The 17,939-nt window shown below is 42.6% G+C and overlaps 1 protein-coding gene across 1 annotated transcript in view; it reads right to left on the bottom strand.

Annotated features, from left to right (window-relative positions):
* dennd3a (DENN/MADD domain containing 3a) overlaps nucleotides 1-17,939 on the bottom strand; it is a 51,537-nt gene extending 33,598 nt beyond the window's left edge. The window contains exons 1-18 of the mRNA XM_042710692.1: nucleotides 16,786-17,939; nucleotides 14,653-14,946; nucleotides 13,733-14,036; nucleotides 13,498-13,613; nucleotides 12,127-12,260; nucleotides 11,891-12,002; nucleotides 11,398-11,517; nucleotides 9,473-9,691; nucleotides 9,056-9,171; nucleotides 7,619-7,774; nucleotides 7,064-7,160; nucleotides 6,837-6,940; nucleotides 6,580-6,752; nucleotides 5,857-6,390; nucleotides 4,277-4,536; nucleotides 3,510-3,680; nucleotides 2,220-2,349; nucleotides 275-382 (exon numbers count right to left, since the gene is read on the bottom strand). Coding sequence (XP_042566626.1) covers nucleotides 275-382; nucleotides 2,220-2,349; nucleotides 3,510-3,680; nucleotides 4,277-4,536; nucleotides 5,857-6,390; nucleotides 6,580-6,752; nucleotides 6,837-6,940; nucleotides 7,064-7,160; nucleotides 7,619-7,774; nucleotides 9,056-9,171; nucleotides 9,473-9,691; nucleotides 11,398-11,517; nucleotides 11,891-12,002; nucleotides 12,127-12,260; nucleotides 13,498-13,613; nucleotides 13,733-14,036; nucleotides 14,653-14,736 — 2,938 coding nt within the window. The 5' untranslated portion in view covers nucleotides 14,737-14,946; nucleotides 16,786-17,939. The remainder of the gene's footprint in view (nucleotides 1-274; nucleotides 383-2,219; nucleotides 2,350-3,509; nucleotides 3,681-4,276; nucleotides 4,537-5,856; nucleotides 6,391-6,579; nucleotides 6,753-6,836; nucleotides 6,941-7,063; nucleotides 7,161-7,618; nucleotides 7,775-9,055; nucleotides 9,172-9,472; nucleotides 9,692-11,397; nucleotides 11,518-11,890; nucleotides 12,003-12,126; nucleotides 12,261-13,497; nucleotides 13,614-13,732; nucleotides 14,037-14,652; nucleotides 14,947-16,785) is intronic.

The following is a 17,939-nucleotide window of genomic DNA, read 5'->3' as shown; positions in this document are numbered from 1 at the left end:
GGGTAGCATTGCATTACACTACCCTGACAACAAATTGTCTGCAAAACAGGTCTAACTTGGTTTAATGCTCTGACTTGGGAGCATGAGGTTACGGATTAGATAGTTTAAATACCCTCTAGGGTATCCTCTAAGAATAACCACGTTTTCTAAACCTGATACTTAGAGAATGAAGCCATACCTGATTGAGGTATGAGACACAGCTGGAGGGGACAAGTCATGTGCACATAAATGAGTCACCTGACGACTCATGGAAGAGATAATGCCAACAGCTCACCTGGAGTGTACAGCAACACGTCCACAGCTTGAGGAGAAGTTTGTTCCAGTGAGGGGTTGATCTTATGCTTCAGGGTCTCCGCAGTGGTTTTGGGGACCATCATGGGCACTAGAAAGACATGACAGAGAAAGAGATTACACTCATTACACTACAGCAAATGGTTACTTCTATACTTCCATGTAGGTGTCCTGTGATAAGATGAAATTACTTCATTGTTATTGTTATACAGTTTCCATCTAACAACAGTGCAAACAATAGTTTATTGCCATAACAAGTTGGACAGATATTGGTTATGGTTTTGTCCAAAGTGACTTACAAACCATAAAAAAAGACAAGAAAACAGATAAGGGCATTAAAAAGGCAAATTTGAAAAATAACAAATACCAAAATTATGACTATAGAGTAGGCCTCAAGCACTGATGCAACTGATTAGACAGATGATAATTAAACAGGTGAGGTTTGTAAGCACTTTTGAAATATGAACAGACAGCACTAGGTAGGTAATTCCACCACCAAGGCAACGCGAACGAAAAGAGTCTCGACTGCAATCTTGCAGAGACGGCAAAGACATCAAACGCTCATCAGAGGAGCGAAGCAGGCGATGGGGGGAGTAGAGCTGAATCATAGCATTGAAATAGGCAGGAGCCAATCCAGTGGCTGTCCTATAAGCCTATAAGAGTTGGGGATTTAAAATGAATTCTAGCTAATATAGGGAGCCAGTGAAGGGTGACCAGCAGATGAGTTACACATGTCCTCGTGATTGACACTTGTCCCTGCCATGACACTGAATGAACGTCCACTGAGGTACGATAAAACCAACTCAGTGCTTTCCCCCGAAATACCCACTTTGGACAGTGTAGAGAGGGGGATGACATGCTTCACTGTGTCAAAGGCTGCTGACAAGTCTAGTAGAATCAGAACTAGTGACTGATCAAAGGGCTTTCGCTCCTCTCAAAGCTTTAGTCACAGATAAAAGAGCAGTTTCAGTAGAATGACAACTCTTAAAACCAGACTGCTTAGGGTTCTAGCCAATTATTCTGAGACAGGAAATCAGAAACTTGCCTGAGGACCTTTTCAAGAATCTTATAAATCTTCACATCAGAAGGGTTAAGTGAAACTTGAGTAACCCGAGCCTGTGTGAATGATGTAGGGAAGTTTCCCTTGACTACATGCGTGATTGGCAGGTCAAATTGTAGGTGAGAGACTGGAGAAGGGTGGTTGGAATGGAACATATGTCGCAGGACGACTCCGTTTAAGAAGCATAAATATTTCTTCCTCATTGAGCGGGTAGAATTAATCTAACAAAGCTCCAGTGTCAATACGTAAATATGAATAGAAAATACATTAGACAAAATGTACATATATGTATATCAATCAATCAATCAATTCAATCTTATAGAGCGCTTCTCTATATACCCGAAGTTGCTTTACAGAGTCCAGAGTCCAGCAGTCATTCATACACAGTCATACCAGTGGTGGTAAGCTACCTCAGTAGCCACAGCTGCCCTGGGGCAGACTGACAGAAGCGTGGCTGCCAATCAGCGCCAACAGCCCCTCCGACCACCACCAACATTCATTCATATTCATACCATGCAATGCATGTCTTTATGATGGTGGGGAAACCGGAGTACCCGGAGTAAACCCACGCAGGCACGGGGAGAACATGCAAACTCCACACAGAAAGGGCCTGGAACGACCTGGAACGACCAGGATTCGAACCCAGGGCCTTCTTGCTGTGAGGCGACAGTGCTAACCACTGAGCCACCGTGCTGCCCAATATATGTATATGTGTGGACTTAATAAACTATGACATGATTTTTATTTAGGTTATTGATATTGTCAAGATGACCATGTAGTAGCAATGGAATGTGGCCAAATGCCCAGAGGAGGAGGAGTTGTGTACTGTGTGTATGGGCTGGGTGTGTTTTGGTGGTGTGTGGCTTGCCTTCCAGTTTCATCCTGTCAAAGTGAGACAGTTTAGAGGCAGCGAAGATGGCCTTCTGTGACTGGAGGCAGCCCACCACAGCGTTCATCAGGAGGGCGTTGGTCAACGCCTGCTGCATATACTGGGGGTCCTGGGACACAGACAACAAGGAGTGAGTGTGTATTGTGTCTGATATCATTTAATATAACAATAATAATAATAATAATACACTTTATTTATATAGCACCTTTAATGCAAAAAGAATGCAGCTCAAAGTGATTAACAGCAAATACATTACGTGCACAAAGAAATTACATGCATGTAATTTAACATGAGTTTGAATCCCTGGACATAGCTGTCTTTAGCCATCTTTCTGTCCATTCATTTAACTACCTCCTTAATTAATCATCCATCTCTCTGTTTGTATGGAACTATTTGTCCATTTTTGAATGTCATTATCTCTAACACAATCTCTGCTCCTGTTTTGATTTCAGTAGTTTGGCCTATCTGCTTCCCTCAGTTTTGGTGTGGTTCAGTCCGGTTGGAGGTGTCAAGATAAGATTCCTTATAATTGAAAACACATACGACTAAATGATTGAGTATGCCACAAATTTCATGTAGCAAGCCACTGACGGATATGCTGAAGTTGTCTTTGGCAAGTTAAGTGTTGGAGGGATAAAACACTGTACTTTGAATATCAATTTGTTGCCTTGGGCAAGTGACACTTCCTCTCAGGTCAAAAGGGGGAAATACCAAGGGATGGAAGCCAAGGGTACCCACCTAATGGTGGAGCCACGTCCATTACATTATGGCTTTCCAGTGTTCTTCCACGGACCTGAGACAGAGTCTCTTTTGTACTGCTTTCATGGCTGTATACAGTTTCTCCGAGATACCTCCTAGCTTTCCCAAATGTATTCATTCCTACGAAATCCCTGTGACATTTCTAATCTCTTTCAATTCCTCCATCCACAATGCAAGAACAATAGGTTCACTGTCATTTCTCAGACATTGAATCCCATGACAATGCAACTGGGACATTTGTCATGAACGTACAGACCTCTCTCCAGGGAACACTGACTATTCTGTACACATTCTAAACAATACCTCCATCAATGAACCACTTTCACATTCCTTCTTTCCATATCATAGGTGATGAATGTAAAAACAATACAGTAACACAGCCCATTTGAGAAGGTTTTGACAAAGACTGACATTTGATAAAGTCTTAGTACTGTAAGGATCATGCAATGCAACAAAATATACCTCAACTGTCAGAGTAGTGCTTGAGTAGTGCTTGAGTAGTGATTGTACCTTGTGCTCATCCGCCATCTTCCTCCCAGCCCACATTTCCTTGACCATGAGACTCCAGAGGTCACACTCGGACTTCAGGTTGGCCTCGAATGTCTCCTTCCTGCGAGAACTCTTGATCTTCAGTGAGGGGATTCTCAGGAGAAGGAATTGAGCTGAGGATATTCTCACTTCCTGAAAAGAAAAAAAAAATACATTAATAGTCTATGCAATGGCAAACTTCAAGAAGAACTTTTTGTCTGTTTTCAAGTTTTACATATGTATTGATCAAAAGTTTCTGAGGCCAAGGTAATATTTTAAAAACAGGTTAATTAATGAGACAAACAAGTGTCATGTATGCCTTGATTAAGGGTGGGGTATAGTGGTGTGTTATGTTCAACAGGCTATACCGCTGTTTAAAGGTTAGAATTTTAAGTTTGCCAGACACACTGGGTGTCAGGCTGAAGCCTTCCTTCATCTGCTAAATGGACCAAAAACTGACATTTCTGGTTTTAGTTGGTTATGAGATGGCTTTGTGGATTGCCTGCAGGAACCATTTACACCAATCCTCCTGACCTCTGTGACCTCAGCTTACACACTTCAAGAAGAACTGGTGTTTCTTACATGCCATCACACCTGTCCCATTTTTTCCATCGAGGTTGGAATTAACTTTAAAATCTACGGCAAGGAGGATGAGGACTCAGTAGGATGCAAAAGTCATATACAGCAGTTTTATGGTCTTATATTGTATGCTACGGTCAACTTTTCCACCTGGAGGTCCATCAGCTCACCTCAATGTCTCTGAACTTGGTAATCTCCACATAGCCCGGCCTTCCCTCTGTCAGTAGGAAGAGGCGGCGCTGGGTCATGGCGATCTTGCCTACGCCATGGCTGGTCTTGACCGAGGACGAGAGCCTGTAGACACATTCGTTGGTCTCGAGGTGCTCCAGGACGGCGGCGGGCAGGTCCACGTCCTGGGCCTCGGACTCGGTCTCCTTCCAGATGGTGTAGAAGAAGCGGAAGACTTCGGGGTCCACCTGCTTTTGCTGACCTGTTGGGTGGGTTGGGAATCCAGGTTCATGACTGAAAACACCTGAGTCTATCAGGGCTCTAGTGTTTCTCATTCTGAAGTAGAGCAAGTCAATGAACTATGGTTCATGGTTCATGTGAGTAAAGAGAGGAATGTCAAGTGAATCCAAGGGGTTGTGAAAATAGGAATATAACAAAAGGTCAAAGATGGTGGTAAAGGAATTTGATGGCTATAGTATGTTTCTCTCATTAGCTCAAATCTACAAAAGACCTGGCTGTAACTGTGAGTTGTTTAGGAAAAACTTCAACATTCAAAGACTTGCCAGACCAGGAATAGGTTTAGTCAATGCCCGGAAAACTGTCCCACGGCCCAGCCCATTTACAGCACAGAGGTTAAATCACTTTCACAGTCATGCTTTTTTATAAGGGAAACTGAATCATAACACATTCCTGCAACCTGTTTGGAGGCAGGCAACCTAAGTATGGCCAATGGTGAGCTTGAGCTAACCGCTGACAACAAGCGCTAAGTGCAGCCCTATGGAAATGATTAACTAGCTCCTAGCAAGCAGGCAGAAGAAGGCAGTCCAGTGTATGAAAGAAACTGTTGAACGGTGGGAAAGCAAACATAACTGGTATTAAGTTTAAAGCAGTTCCAGTAATGCGCACAACACAGCCATGCACTAACAAGACGGAGAAACGGAGACAGACTGAACGCCAGCGGCTACGATGGAATGACGATGGGCAAAGCACACACTGCAGGCTACGCAGGCTATGCTTACCATCCAGACCGGAATCAATGTAAAAAACAGACTGGGAAGAAGCCTTCACCGCAGCTTCCACACCTTGCCAACCCAAGCCAGGCTTACAAGTCTCTAACAGAGGGGGTGAGGGGGGGGAAGGGTTCAGGGGCAAAGTGCAGGTTCAGAGTCTACAGTCACTCCCACTCACACAGATACTGACTACTGTCACACTCATAAATACCAGACTTATGACACTCACACTTAGACATAGCATATTAAGTCAGCATGATTGATAAAAGTGAAATAAGAGAGCTTTAATATGACTCTTTATTATCGGAGACGTTTCAGGGGATGTCCCTAAAAACGCACAGCATGGGAATGTTAGGATCAGAGCGTTGAGCATCGACAGCCTTTTGATTTAAAGCATTAAGTTCATTATGGGGGAAAAATAACACGAATGAAATGTGTTCCTAATATTTAAATCAAATAGACAATCTCATTGTCCTGAGAATAAAGGAGAAAGATTCACTTGGCCGCCTCATTATTCTCTTTGTTGGCCCATAAGACAATAAAGCCCTTTGTTCAGCGGCTCTTTTACTTACCCACAGTGAGGGCATCAAATAGCCTTTGTATGGTGCTCAGGTCCTTCACGATGCCCGACTCCTGGATGCGGCGCACAAAGTCCTCGCGCTGGAGGTGTGTCCGTGGCAATTGGAACTTCTTGATGGTGGCGAAGTGGTCGGGGGGCGCGCCCGCTCCCCCTTCGTGGTCCCTCTTCGCCCGGCTGATGAGCCGCGTGAGCTCGGGCCGCCGGTCCGCCAGGGCCCGCTCGTCCGGCCGCAGCGAGTCCACCAGCGCCCGCACCAGCTCCGCCGGGAAGATGTCCGTGTCGGTCTTGTAGAGGTTCTGGAAGTCGCCCAGCGCGTCCAGACGCTTGCCCGCCACGTAGCTGATGAAGCCACGCATGTAGTGGTAGCGGGCCAGCAGGGAGGAGTCCTCCGGGCCCAGGCAGGCCATGGCCTTCCCCAGCTGACTGATCATGTCCGAGTAGTAGTTCTGAACGTACACGTAGGAGAGCGGCGGAGGAAACTCGGGGAGACGAAAGGTTTTGATGGGTTTCTGTAGCGCCTTGACTTCTGTCATTGCACGTAGAGAGAAGCACATGGTGAAGAAAGGTGCAGTCAACACCATTTTAAACACAATCATATGAATTCTACAATAATGAATACATCAATCAACTAATACTTGCTACATAAAATTGTTATGATAAAGTATCTCAAAATGTTATGGTCACCGATATGCTTTGGATGAAGGATGTTTCCTACCTCCGTTCAAGTGGGCTTTCTTCAGGGAGGTCTTTCTGAAAGTGTCCACAGGAGAGCGCTCTGCTAGGTTGGGTAAACTCATGCCTAATCTCTTATTAAGGCGGTTGTCTGGGCTGTTACGAGCCATATCCTGCATGTTGGCCCTTCGAGGTACATCCATCATGGTCCTTAGTCTTAGGGGAGATAAAATCACTGGAGTCACTGACCATTATAAGCCATAATAAAGTATCATGGGAAATAATTTTTTATTAACTTACTTATAGGTATCCGATCTTGTGCTCCGTTCCAGGAGAGAGAAAGCGTCCATTTTCTTATTCAGACGATCTCGCAGGAAGGAATGGAAAATGTGGGTGTCCAAAACCTTTGAGACCAGAAAGCGTGGTTAGAAGCTCAAAAAAACTCAAGCAGAAAGGTTTAGTATGGATGTCAGATAGTATGGACCACATCTCACAAACACCACATCTTCAGATTTAACTGACATTACCATCTTGTAGAACTTCTGATCAGCTGGTTCTCTGGATTTTAAGAACTCCTCGCTGTTGAAGACTCTGTGCTCATAGTTGAGATGGTCATACACATCTCTAATAAAAAAAAAGAAGAAAATTTGCAATATTGAACGCCACTCCTGAATCAAACCGCTTTGGCAAGTATTTACTCCAACTAAGGGAAGGGGATAAATTGAGTCTCTTGTGTATTGTGTATAAGTGTATTAATTGTACCAGATGTCAAGTATCAATCATTTGTCTTTTCTTTAGCATTGCAAATGTGCTATAAACCTACTGAACCAACTGAGACATCAATATATCCCAACATATCCCAGAATCGCAATATCAATATCAGTGTCGCAATATATATAAAATTGAACAGGATCTAATTGTGCCTCAAGAACTGTGATTAAATGAAGTTATGTGATCTTTGATTTCTAACTATAAACTATTAAATCACAAGGTATTCATACACACCTAATGGAAAATGTAACAATTTATTTTTTAAATAACATATTCTGATTCACGGCTGGTACTGGAGGTCTGCATTTAACCTGAAGATGTTGACAATCAGCTCCAAGGTGATCCTCTGAATCTCAGTGTTGAGTCTGTGCTGCCACTGCCTCCTCTGGGCCCGGAGGTCGTTCACATCGGTGCCTGCACCCAGTCGACATGTTTCCAGGTCATAGTGCATCTGCAATCCCTCAACCCTGCAAACGTACAGATGCTCATTGTGTGAGTCACAGGTCATTCACACTGGGCGGACTGTTACACCATACACCATACACCACCACCCCAACCCCCCCCCCCATATACACACACACACACAAACACACACACAGGGGAAAGAGTGAATACTGACAGGCCTCGAACTACAAACAATGAATTTTGGCAGCCAAAAACTTGGAATGTCATAAAAGATCGATATATCGATTATTGATTGGCACGTTCATTTCTCAATATATGTGCTTTCCAATTAATTCAGTTCGCCTTCCGTTTTATGTAGTCTGGGAATAATAGCTTTCGGAGAACACAAGGAAGCGACGTTTGGCATATGTCATATGTCAATGTTTGCAGCCGCTTAACGTGGTGAGTGTCCCTTTTTCCAAAACATCCTAGAGGAAATGAAACCAGAGTTTAGGTTAGGCTACCCTGTCGCTCACACCAACGTGTTGAGGAATATGTATGAATATACCAGTGTGTGGTCAGGCCCTTCTAAGCCTTCTGAGAAGGGGTGATAAACATGTAAAACATAATAAAAATGTATTATATCTGTTATTTAGAAATGACTGTTTATTCAAACAGACTAAGTTATGTTACACCGTCTCTTCTGTCTGATTGAGCACAAAATGTGATGGATACTGTGCGGAAGATTTTTCATCCAATCGAGTTAAATACTAATAAACAAGTACCGGTGGCCTTTTAATACGATACATACATTGTGAGACCATGTTTATGTGACCCAGTTCGCATCAGTAACATCATTTTTTGTTAACTGTCAAGATGAGACTAATTTATGTTAGCCTTTCATAACTTTTTTCATATTGTTTTCATGATGTTTAACATTTACGCTCAACGTTTAATGTTCAGCTATCGTTCTATCTTGGCTACACAACATATCTCTTGTGGTAATGTCTATGAACAATGTTATTTTCATTTCTTTTATGATTATTAGTGTTTAATTTTTTTGTGATGAAATCCGACCTGGCCTGTCCTTATATGACACTGAAAATCGGTAAGCCTTCACAGCTTAGTAGCTGTAGCAATGACGCCTATTTATTCCAAGCCTGCCAAAAACACATTGCATAACTTGTTTCCACTGTTTTTTCACTTCAATTGTCAAACAGTTTAACCAAAAAAAATAATCTTCTTTGCTCAGTGGGGCATTTTGCTCCTTAAAACAATGACATGAAAATGAGAAATGAGGATGAAATGAGATGAGAAAAGAGAAATCCTTCAGTTAACAGTACAGTGTCAAGTCCAGTGAGTACCGTCTCGTGAAGCACTCTCTGGCAGCCCAGGGAGTCTCTGGAAGGTCTGTGCTGTCCGCGCTGGAGGACAACACTATTCCTTCATCAATGTGGATGAGAATCAGGTCATCCATTTCCTGTAGGGCCACAGAACAACCACACAATCCCAAAGCCGTCATAACTCTATCCAAACAATGGCAAATAAATAGAAGCATATTGCAAAACAGGCTCAGGACAAAAACAAAAACATCAGATATTCCCTTTCCTCTCAATCAAGAACCGCTTCCTGTTTCTGATTAGCTGAGCATACTGGATCCATTTAGCCATGGATCCATCTATCTCACAATTCTGAAGCAGTCTGAAACATGCAGGATTTCCAGAACAAGATGGAGGAACTGTCAACAAAGAAAAGATGAGTGCAATCCAAAAGGTGTATACCGTGACCACTTCCTCGAGGTGCTGCGCGTGGCAGCCCATGAGATAGGCGGTGGGCGCCATGAGGAAGTCCAGCATCTGGTGAGAGAGGATGGGCACGAAGGGGTGCTGCCAGTTGAGCGGGTGGATGAAGAGCATGAAGCACTCGGCCACCAGGGTGAGGCGCGCCCAGTCCGAGGAGACGAACACCACCCGCTGCTCCATCAGGATGCTGGTGATGATCTGGGGGGACAAATGGAGAAAGACTTAAAGCTGTTGTAAGTTGTAAGGAGTTTAGTAAAACTAGCAAGATAATGAGCTAAAGGCCGATAGCCTTGCAAACACCCACAGCAGCACAGTTGGCACGGATACAAGATGGCTGGTTTGTAATCTGATGTAGAGAGGCAATACATTTAGCTACATCCTGCTGTGAAAGCTGTTCTTAGATTTTTGCAGTGTTTTGGACCTAGATTACAAACCTGCATAGTGAGTAGCTAGGTAAGTACCTCAAAAACGGCTAAATAATCCATTAACATTATAAAGACACGGACCCCATTGGACAAGGGGCATTTGCTTTGCATGCAAACTTTAACTAATTAGAAAAAACAAGGTCCTTGCCAGGGGGCCTTGAGAAACTATGTTGGGGAAAATTTCATGATTGCATTTGTGTTTCAGGTCATTGTTGTGGTTCAAGCAGCCACCTAAAATACTAAGTGGAGAATTTGACAAAACTATTAGAAAGGAAAAGGTGGGTTTGTGAAGGACATTGTACATTCACAGTAATGGAGCCTGTCTATGGAGGTGCAGAACATTCAGAGGGGTAGAGGTATGTGTGTTTATACGTCACATCCAACTGATTACGAAGATCAGGGGTCATTAGTTGGTGATAGTAATGTTGGTGAAACAATAATGTTCATGTTATAGTATGAGTGTGTGCGTGCGTGCGTGCGTGTGTGTGATAAACTACTAAAAAAGGTCTACCAGGGATTATTGGTGGACATCTGTGTGTGTGGTCATTAGCCTTGCCTAAAGAGGTGCATAACACAGGAACGCCATCATGTTCAGTAGCAAAGAGATAGCATGGGTATTCAGCTCAGCTCATTTGAATAAGCACACATCCGAAATAAATGAGCATACTGTTTGGGATTGTTATCATGAGTAAATATGAACAGCAAGGACAATGCTGTCACACAGAGATGTTTTGTTATGATTCATTAGAAGAACGGAAACGGAAACGGAAACGGAAACAAAAATATAGTCTCTTCCCAGAAAAGTGTGTTATCTTGAATGATTATGTTTCTGGCAACAATAGACTAAAAAGTTTGTTGAATATCTTATTCAGAGTGAAACTTTAAGGAACTATAGTTTGTGGATGTAGCGGCTGTGCACTGATAGGGTGTGGGTTACATTACACCGTTTTGAGACCTGTCTAGTGAATATGAGGATGAGTGTGACTTCATAACAGATATATTCTTGTGGTACATTTTAGTACTTTTTTTTATGTACATGTATAAGCAACAATATGAGCTTCATTATATTACTGTACTTGCCATTTATTTACAATGTTTGGAAAAAATATCCATGTGTATATAAAATGTAGGATTATTAGTTGAAGAAAGAATATGTTTCAATACAATACTAAATGTAGAGTAAATGCTACATATAGGCCTACAATTTTCATTGGAACTGAAATTAAATTGAATTGAATTGAAATGTCGCAAAATTTGGCGTGCATCCAAAGAATGTTGGCAAGTATGAGCATTCCAAATTTTAAAACTTTACGACCACCTAGGGGCACAAACCCTACTTTCCGTATTAGCCACGTGGTCCTACAATCATGCCAAGTTTCATGTGGATGGGTGAAGCCTAAGTATATGACATCTTCGGCCATAAATCAAAAGTGACAGATTTTGTGCCATGAAATGTGATCAGATTCATTACTACTGTACCTCCAGGAGCTGCTGGGGCTTGAAGCACAGGAAGGGCAGATGGAGGTCCAGGTCAACAGCAGGCCGCTCCTTATCCTCTCGGGAAGGGAGGATGATCTGGAGCGGTCGGAGGGTGAACATCTGAGGACAACCCAGCAGGGGAAACACAGACACAACACAAACACATTGGATGTAATCCAGGGCAACTTTCCAGTGGAAAACAAATACTCCTCACAACACAGAACACATAGATGCCATCTTAGCATTAGTAAGTACAGTTCAGTCACCTTGACTTTAATGCATCTGCTAGTTTTAAACAGTGGGCATGTTTAGTTCAGTATTTAAATACAGATTCATGGTGCAAGAGAGATAATATGCTGGTAAAACAGAGTTTGCTGAAAAAGGGCTGGTGTACCATTAAACGCTACTATTATAGTACTGATTGATTTGTGTGTTTATCTTTTTTTTTCATAAAACATAGTTACGCCCACATGCCAAGATAGCATGAGCTTACCACATGAAGCTGCCCAGGTGGAGGGATGGGTACCAGTGCCAGTTTGGCCGTGAACTCCTTCACCCTCTCCTCGAAGTCTGCCATTCGGCAAGTCCGCAGCTGAATCAGCAGGCTGGTGGTGGAGGTGAAAAAACACCACAGAAAAAAAACCGGAACAACATGTGTGAATTGGAATAAATGTAGAGAACCAGCAAGAAAATTGTGGTCTGAGAGAGAGAACGGTGGGGGAGACCAACCATGACAGACAGTCCCTCAGGGCATTGTAATATGGGTATTTGGAGATGATACAGATGGCGTATGCTGTGTAGAGTCTGGGTCCTTTGGGGGATGTCCAGTGACCATTTTGGTTCCCATTTCCATCTAAAGAGTTCTGGGGTAGGACAGGCAAAACGAAACCTGTAATTCTGCACTATGCAACACTGGCAAACAGCTCAGTTCATCGTTCCACACAACCCCCGACCCCACAAACTTAGGGAAGAGAATTAAGCACTTTACAGAGTAAGCAAAATAACTAGTCACTTCTTCTTTCAGTCCTTTTTCTCTCTTTTAAGGAGATGCATTCCCAGAGGGCAACTTACCACTGAAAGCCTGTGTCCTGTGTGTCTGTTAAACAAAGTATATTCTCCCGTCTACAGTGGGAGCACTCTCTCAACAAGATTTACAAATGCACAGCTGTAACTGTCTTGCGCTATGACATCACTGTTAAAGCAGCAATAAGGAGTTCTGTTCCAAAACTAGCAAGCTAACTACCTAAAAGGTATGCAAAAATCTTGAAAACACCACCAACAGCCCAGTTGGCACTGATAGAAGCTTGCCAAGACACTAACTGGTGTCTTTTGGCGGTATAGCCGGCAATGCCATGATGTGAAAGCTTTTCATCCATTTTTACAGGGTGTTCCAGCCTGGAACACAGAACTACATAGGGTATATCCAGGATGGCTAGTGGGAAAGACACAGGTGTTTATCTGTCCTTCACGTAACCATATGCTATCTAAATTAATTTGAAGTTGGTACCAAAACTAGTTGCCTATAAAACCATACCTCAAAAAGTGTCAAATCTTTGCATAGTGTTACTTTAAATGCTGTTCACTAATGTCCTCTAAACTGAATAGCACAAGAGGCAAAGGTTAGTTTCACTGGGTTTGGCCCACAGGGTATTGAATCTGGTGTGGTGAATCCACTAAAGGCACTAAGCATACAGATCATAGTAATATCAATACCAAACCTTTAAATGTTCATTGGACATTGACTTCCTATGTAAACATCCTAAGTGCAAACCAAATGAAGAAAGTAAAGGCACCTGGATTCGCCAACCTTTATTAGGTCAAAATTCTTGCTTAGACTTTATTAACATCACAATGTTACAGAAGTGATGTATTTCAAGTAAGTGCCTTGGCTTACACACTAAGAGTAAGAGTACACTTTGAGTACACTGAGAGTACACTTTCTTGGCATGCACAATCAGTACCAAGGAGTTTACCCAAATACTGACTGCGTGGTTAATCAAAATCATAAGCTACCATATACAGAACACAAAATGGTTAGTACGTTTGCCTTTGTATCTGCAGCATGAGCATTAGCATCAGTTAGCATCAGTATCAACCCACCTGTATTTGTCTGTGGTACTGCACCACTACACCATGTGTCCGGTTCCCAAACACATCTGTGAACACCAGGAAGTGGTAAGAGTCCTCTCCGCACTCCTCAGATATTTTAAGACCCCCTGCATAAAAAGTGAACACATGATATTCAAATCAGCGGTGACATTTTGTACTGTTATGAGGGTGCCTTGTTTGACAAAATCTGAAGTGTGAATTTCCTGTGCTGGTGGTGGTGCGTCACCTGGAAAACACAGCTGGGGCAGAGCGTTGAGGTCAATGTCCTTGGGGACACTGACGTCCTCTGTGGTGGCGACGGTGGCACTGGCAGAGGGTTCGCCGTTGCCCTTTGCCGGGTCGCTGGGGGGTGTGGCGGCTCTCTCACGCTTCTTCTTCATGAATGAACGCCGCTTCTGGATGCGGCTAAAGGCTGGTGTGTGGCTAGGGCCATCGCTGGAGCTCTGCTTGCTGACGAAGGGCGGCGCGTGCACCTGCAGCACCTCGGGCTCCAGCAGGGGGAACTCTTTGTCACGAGCCTGAGGTAGAGTCTGAACAGAACAGAAATGAAAAGACTTTTTAATATTCACTTCAACTTCATTTTCTTTTCTTCATACAACATAATTCCAATGAACAATGTTTCAGTTCATTTTAAATTAACCTTATATAAGCCTTGAACCCCCTAGAGCAAGCGCATAGGTCAAGGTTGCAAGAAAACTATTCAGAAACCTTTGAACAAGAAAAAACCTTGAGCAGAACCCAGCACAAAAGGAGGACCCATCTGCCTAAGGCCACCCCAGGAAAAGGATAAAACACACTAGGGTGAATACTTCTGCATATAAACAAACCAAAGTACACATATACATGTATGCATATTTACTGTACATCTTTGCATAAGTAAATAAACATGTACAAGCCGTTTGCGATTGATTTAGCAGCAGGTACATTACGATGGCTCTGGGTTTCCTTGACGAAAGCAAAGTTTACAAAGTAAAATGAATGTACAGTTCAGCAAATCCCTTTCACCATAAGCTTTAACACATAGGGAAATTAGCTAAATAAAGAGCATTAAGAGAGTGGAAAATCCATCTGATGTTCTTCAAAAACAGAGGGTGTATCACATACCAACAGACACAATCAGTACTAATCACGGTAATCTCTGCTTACCTGAAGGAACTGTTTCAGTTTGTCGCCTGCCGCTCCAACAACCACACAGGCCTCCACAAGCCCCGAGGGGAGGTTGTCCGCCATGGGGAACTGTGAATCACAACCTTGTGTTTGGCGGTACTGATCTCCTCAGATATGCTCAGTCTCTCTGAGCGTGCCTATCGATCTTCACTGTAACAGCAGGCATACAGATGATATCCTGTGTTTCCCTCCACCTTCTACCTCTTCTTTTGCCTGCGCTACTGTTTCTGGGCATCGTCATGTACCCTTATAGGTCCTCTGAGACCATAAAGTCTGTTGAGAGAGAGAGAGAGAGAGAGAAAGAGAGAAAGAGAGAAAGAGAGAGAGAGAGAGAGAGAGAGAGAGAGAGAGAGATATTAGCATGGATATTGAAAAGCTGTATGATAAGCTATGACTGAGGGGGGAACAGAACTACACAAGTCTTTCCACCTCAGCCTCTGGAGGATGACAGAAGATGAAAAAAGTGATATCACAGAGCAGATGTTACAACACAGTCACTGAAGTGTTAAACCACAAACCAAACGTTCTGTTAGCAGAGGAAGCCACAGGAAATCAAGAGGACTTTTTGGATTCGTATTTATTTTCATTCATTTTTTATATATTTCACAGAAGAAAGATACGAAGTAAAAGACTTAGTGATGTTGAACAAGTATAAGTATTATTAAAGTTCACCCTCATAGAGCCAAAGAGTAAAGCCAGAGGAGAACAGCCAGACGTGACTATATCACACCATCACGGTCCCTTTCACCACTCTGACATAAGACTGAACCTGGACTAGACTACACATGAAACACTGGACTTGTCAGAATCTTTAGTGCTTTATGTGCTTGCTATTCTTTTTTAGATGATTCTACCATCATCAGAGCCATTATTTGTCTCATTCACTGACCCAAGGACTGGTCCAGGTCTTATCAGTTAATCCACTGCGTGACAGTGGCAACAGAGCAGGAGAGACATAGATTTTAACATTTGATTTGTTTCAGCACCGGCTGGAATTGAACCCATAACCTGTTTGCTGACATTTCTCCTGTTGCAATTCAGTAGTTGAGATGTGCCTTGAAAAAGGGAAATGCTAAAGGACTGTATGAGGGCACTGACTAATGAAGTAGGGCTGGAACTGATTTGCTCAGCGTGATCGAACAGGCCCTGAATAAAAAGATACTGTCTTTGGTATCTCACGTATCCAAGCAGCATAGCGTCCATCATGCTTGGTTGGGGAAAACAGCGTATCTATATCGAATTTTTCTCCAAGGCTCTTCAAGTGTCCATTGGTATGATATGCTGTAATATTCTTCTGTAAATAGCTATATACAACGATTTAGAAAATGTTAAGTATTTCGAAATATGGAGGTGAAATATGGAGGTTTATGAACTTCTAGGCCATGTTTTGAAAGGCATGAAGCGGTGCTTAGCCTCCACCTCTATCTCTGTATGAGGGACTGCCAATCGTAATAACATCTCACTGGTACATCTGGAACCTATCAACTTTGCAGGCCTAAAGTCGGCAACTTCAGTAGGCAGGAATCCATGACTCAGAGTTGCAAAAGTAGGCCAGTCCACTCTCCGTAATTACAGGGACACAGACTTTATCATCTCACGCAACGTCATAATAAAACTGCTCCAAATCAGGCCACCTTTGCTGTAGCTAGTCTGGTTTAGGATAAAATATAAACAATTTATAACGCTGTTTGAGTCCACCTTCCTCCCGCGCTGGTTGAGTGGTCTCTCGACCTACTCACATAGCCCACTTGCTATGTATTTGTGGTGATGGGGACTAATTCATTTAATAGCATGAGAGAGTCCAGATGGGGGACACCACATGACAGTCCGTGATTCAGATAGCAACACTGTAAATATGTGTAGTAGCGACATCACCGATATGATATATAGCCTATTTATTACTTTAACCTGCAAATAAAAGCCATTGTAGTCTATGATACCCCACTAATAGAGTTGTATGCAGTCTTGTTCATGCAGAATGTCAGTGACGGTTGACGAAGATTAACATCAGTAACTTGACTATCATACATCACTAGAATATACGGAAAATCTAATAGTGTGACTTTTATTCTGAATAGACCTTGCACTTGAACGAAGTTTAAAAACACAAACCTGATTAATAATCCTGCCTCGTGAAACGAACGTTCCCTGTAGTTACGAATGTCCAAATTGAGGACATCTCGAGGAAATCTCAAGTGACGACGTCTCAAGTCAAACTCTCCTTGCAGAGGAGGCGGGATTCGCGCGATTGAACTAACCACTATAGTAACCCACTCTGTAGGCTACTTCCTGTTGTAAATAAACCGGTATCTTTCATTTGTCCTAAATGTCTCGGCAAAAATATCAGCCATATTATCCTATCAACTACAATCACATATTTCACGTGCTGTAACCTAATTTTGACTACAATTATCTATATCTCAATTGTGTATCAATTCTGCACGCCACCTGGTGACTAGAGTGTAGAATAGCCAACGTTCTGCATTGTGTTGAAGTGAGACATTGAATAGACAGTTTGTGTTCTTCAGTTCTTTATAGGATGATGAGGATTTTTTTTCTTGAGATTTGTTCAAGGGACTCTTAATCTATGGGTCACAGCCCCAAGTGCTCCTACAAAAACTGGAGTAAGTTTTGGCTTCAGTGTTCATATTCTTTTAATTGCTGTCTCAGCCCCTGATATTTTTGCTGTTTCTTGGATCCTCAATGTTAGATGTTTCCACGTGCACCTTACATCCTACTGTCATATATGCCAGACTGTCTCTGAAACATGTTTACTCAGCTTACAGGCTATTGGGTTCTCCCTGCTAGGTGTTGGTAACCTAGCAATTGGTCAATTGGTCTGTGATTTTAAGTGTTTTTGTGCGTCTGTGTCATCCACTTCTGCTATGTACAAATGCTAGGCCACATTTGACGTGCAGTAATAGTTTTAGGTATGCTTGAATGTGCAGTAATAGTTTTAGGTATGCTTGAAACAATGCTGTAAAGTGCTTTTAAAATGACATGAATAGTTTTTCCATGAACAACAATGCCAAACCAAAAATACCTAAACCGTTTTACCATTTTCAAAAAGAATGTTTTGAAAATCTATATGTGATATTTCCTATTCACTCACTAATGCAGAATAGAAAATAACCGTGTTAAGACAAATACCTATAACCTTTGCACAGTACAGTACTTCTAAATGTGCCTAATGGTTCAATGCTTCACCAAAGCTTCATTTGCCAATCACTACAAGCAGGTACCCAGGTGCAGGTGACTTTGAAAAG

Source organism: Clupea harengus, chromosome 19 (genome assembly GCF_900700415.2).
Source record: "Clupea harengus chromosome 19, Ch_v2.0.2, whole genome shotgun sequence".
Classification (NCBI taxonomy): Eukaryota; Metazoa; Chordata; class Actinopteri; order Clupeiformes; family Clupeidae; genus Clupea; species Clupea harengus.
This window is presented reverse-complemented; position numbering and strand designations above follow the sequence as displayed.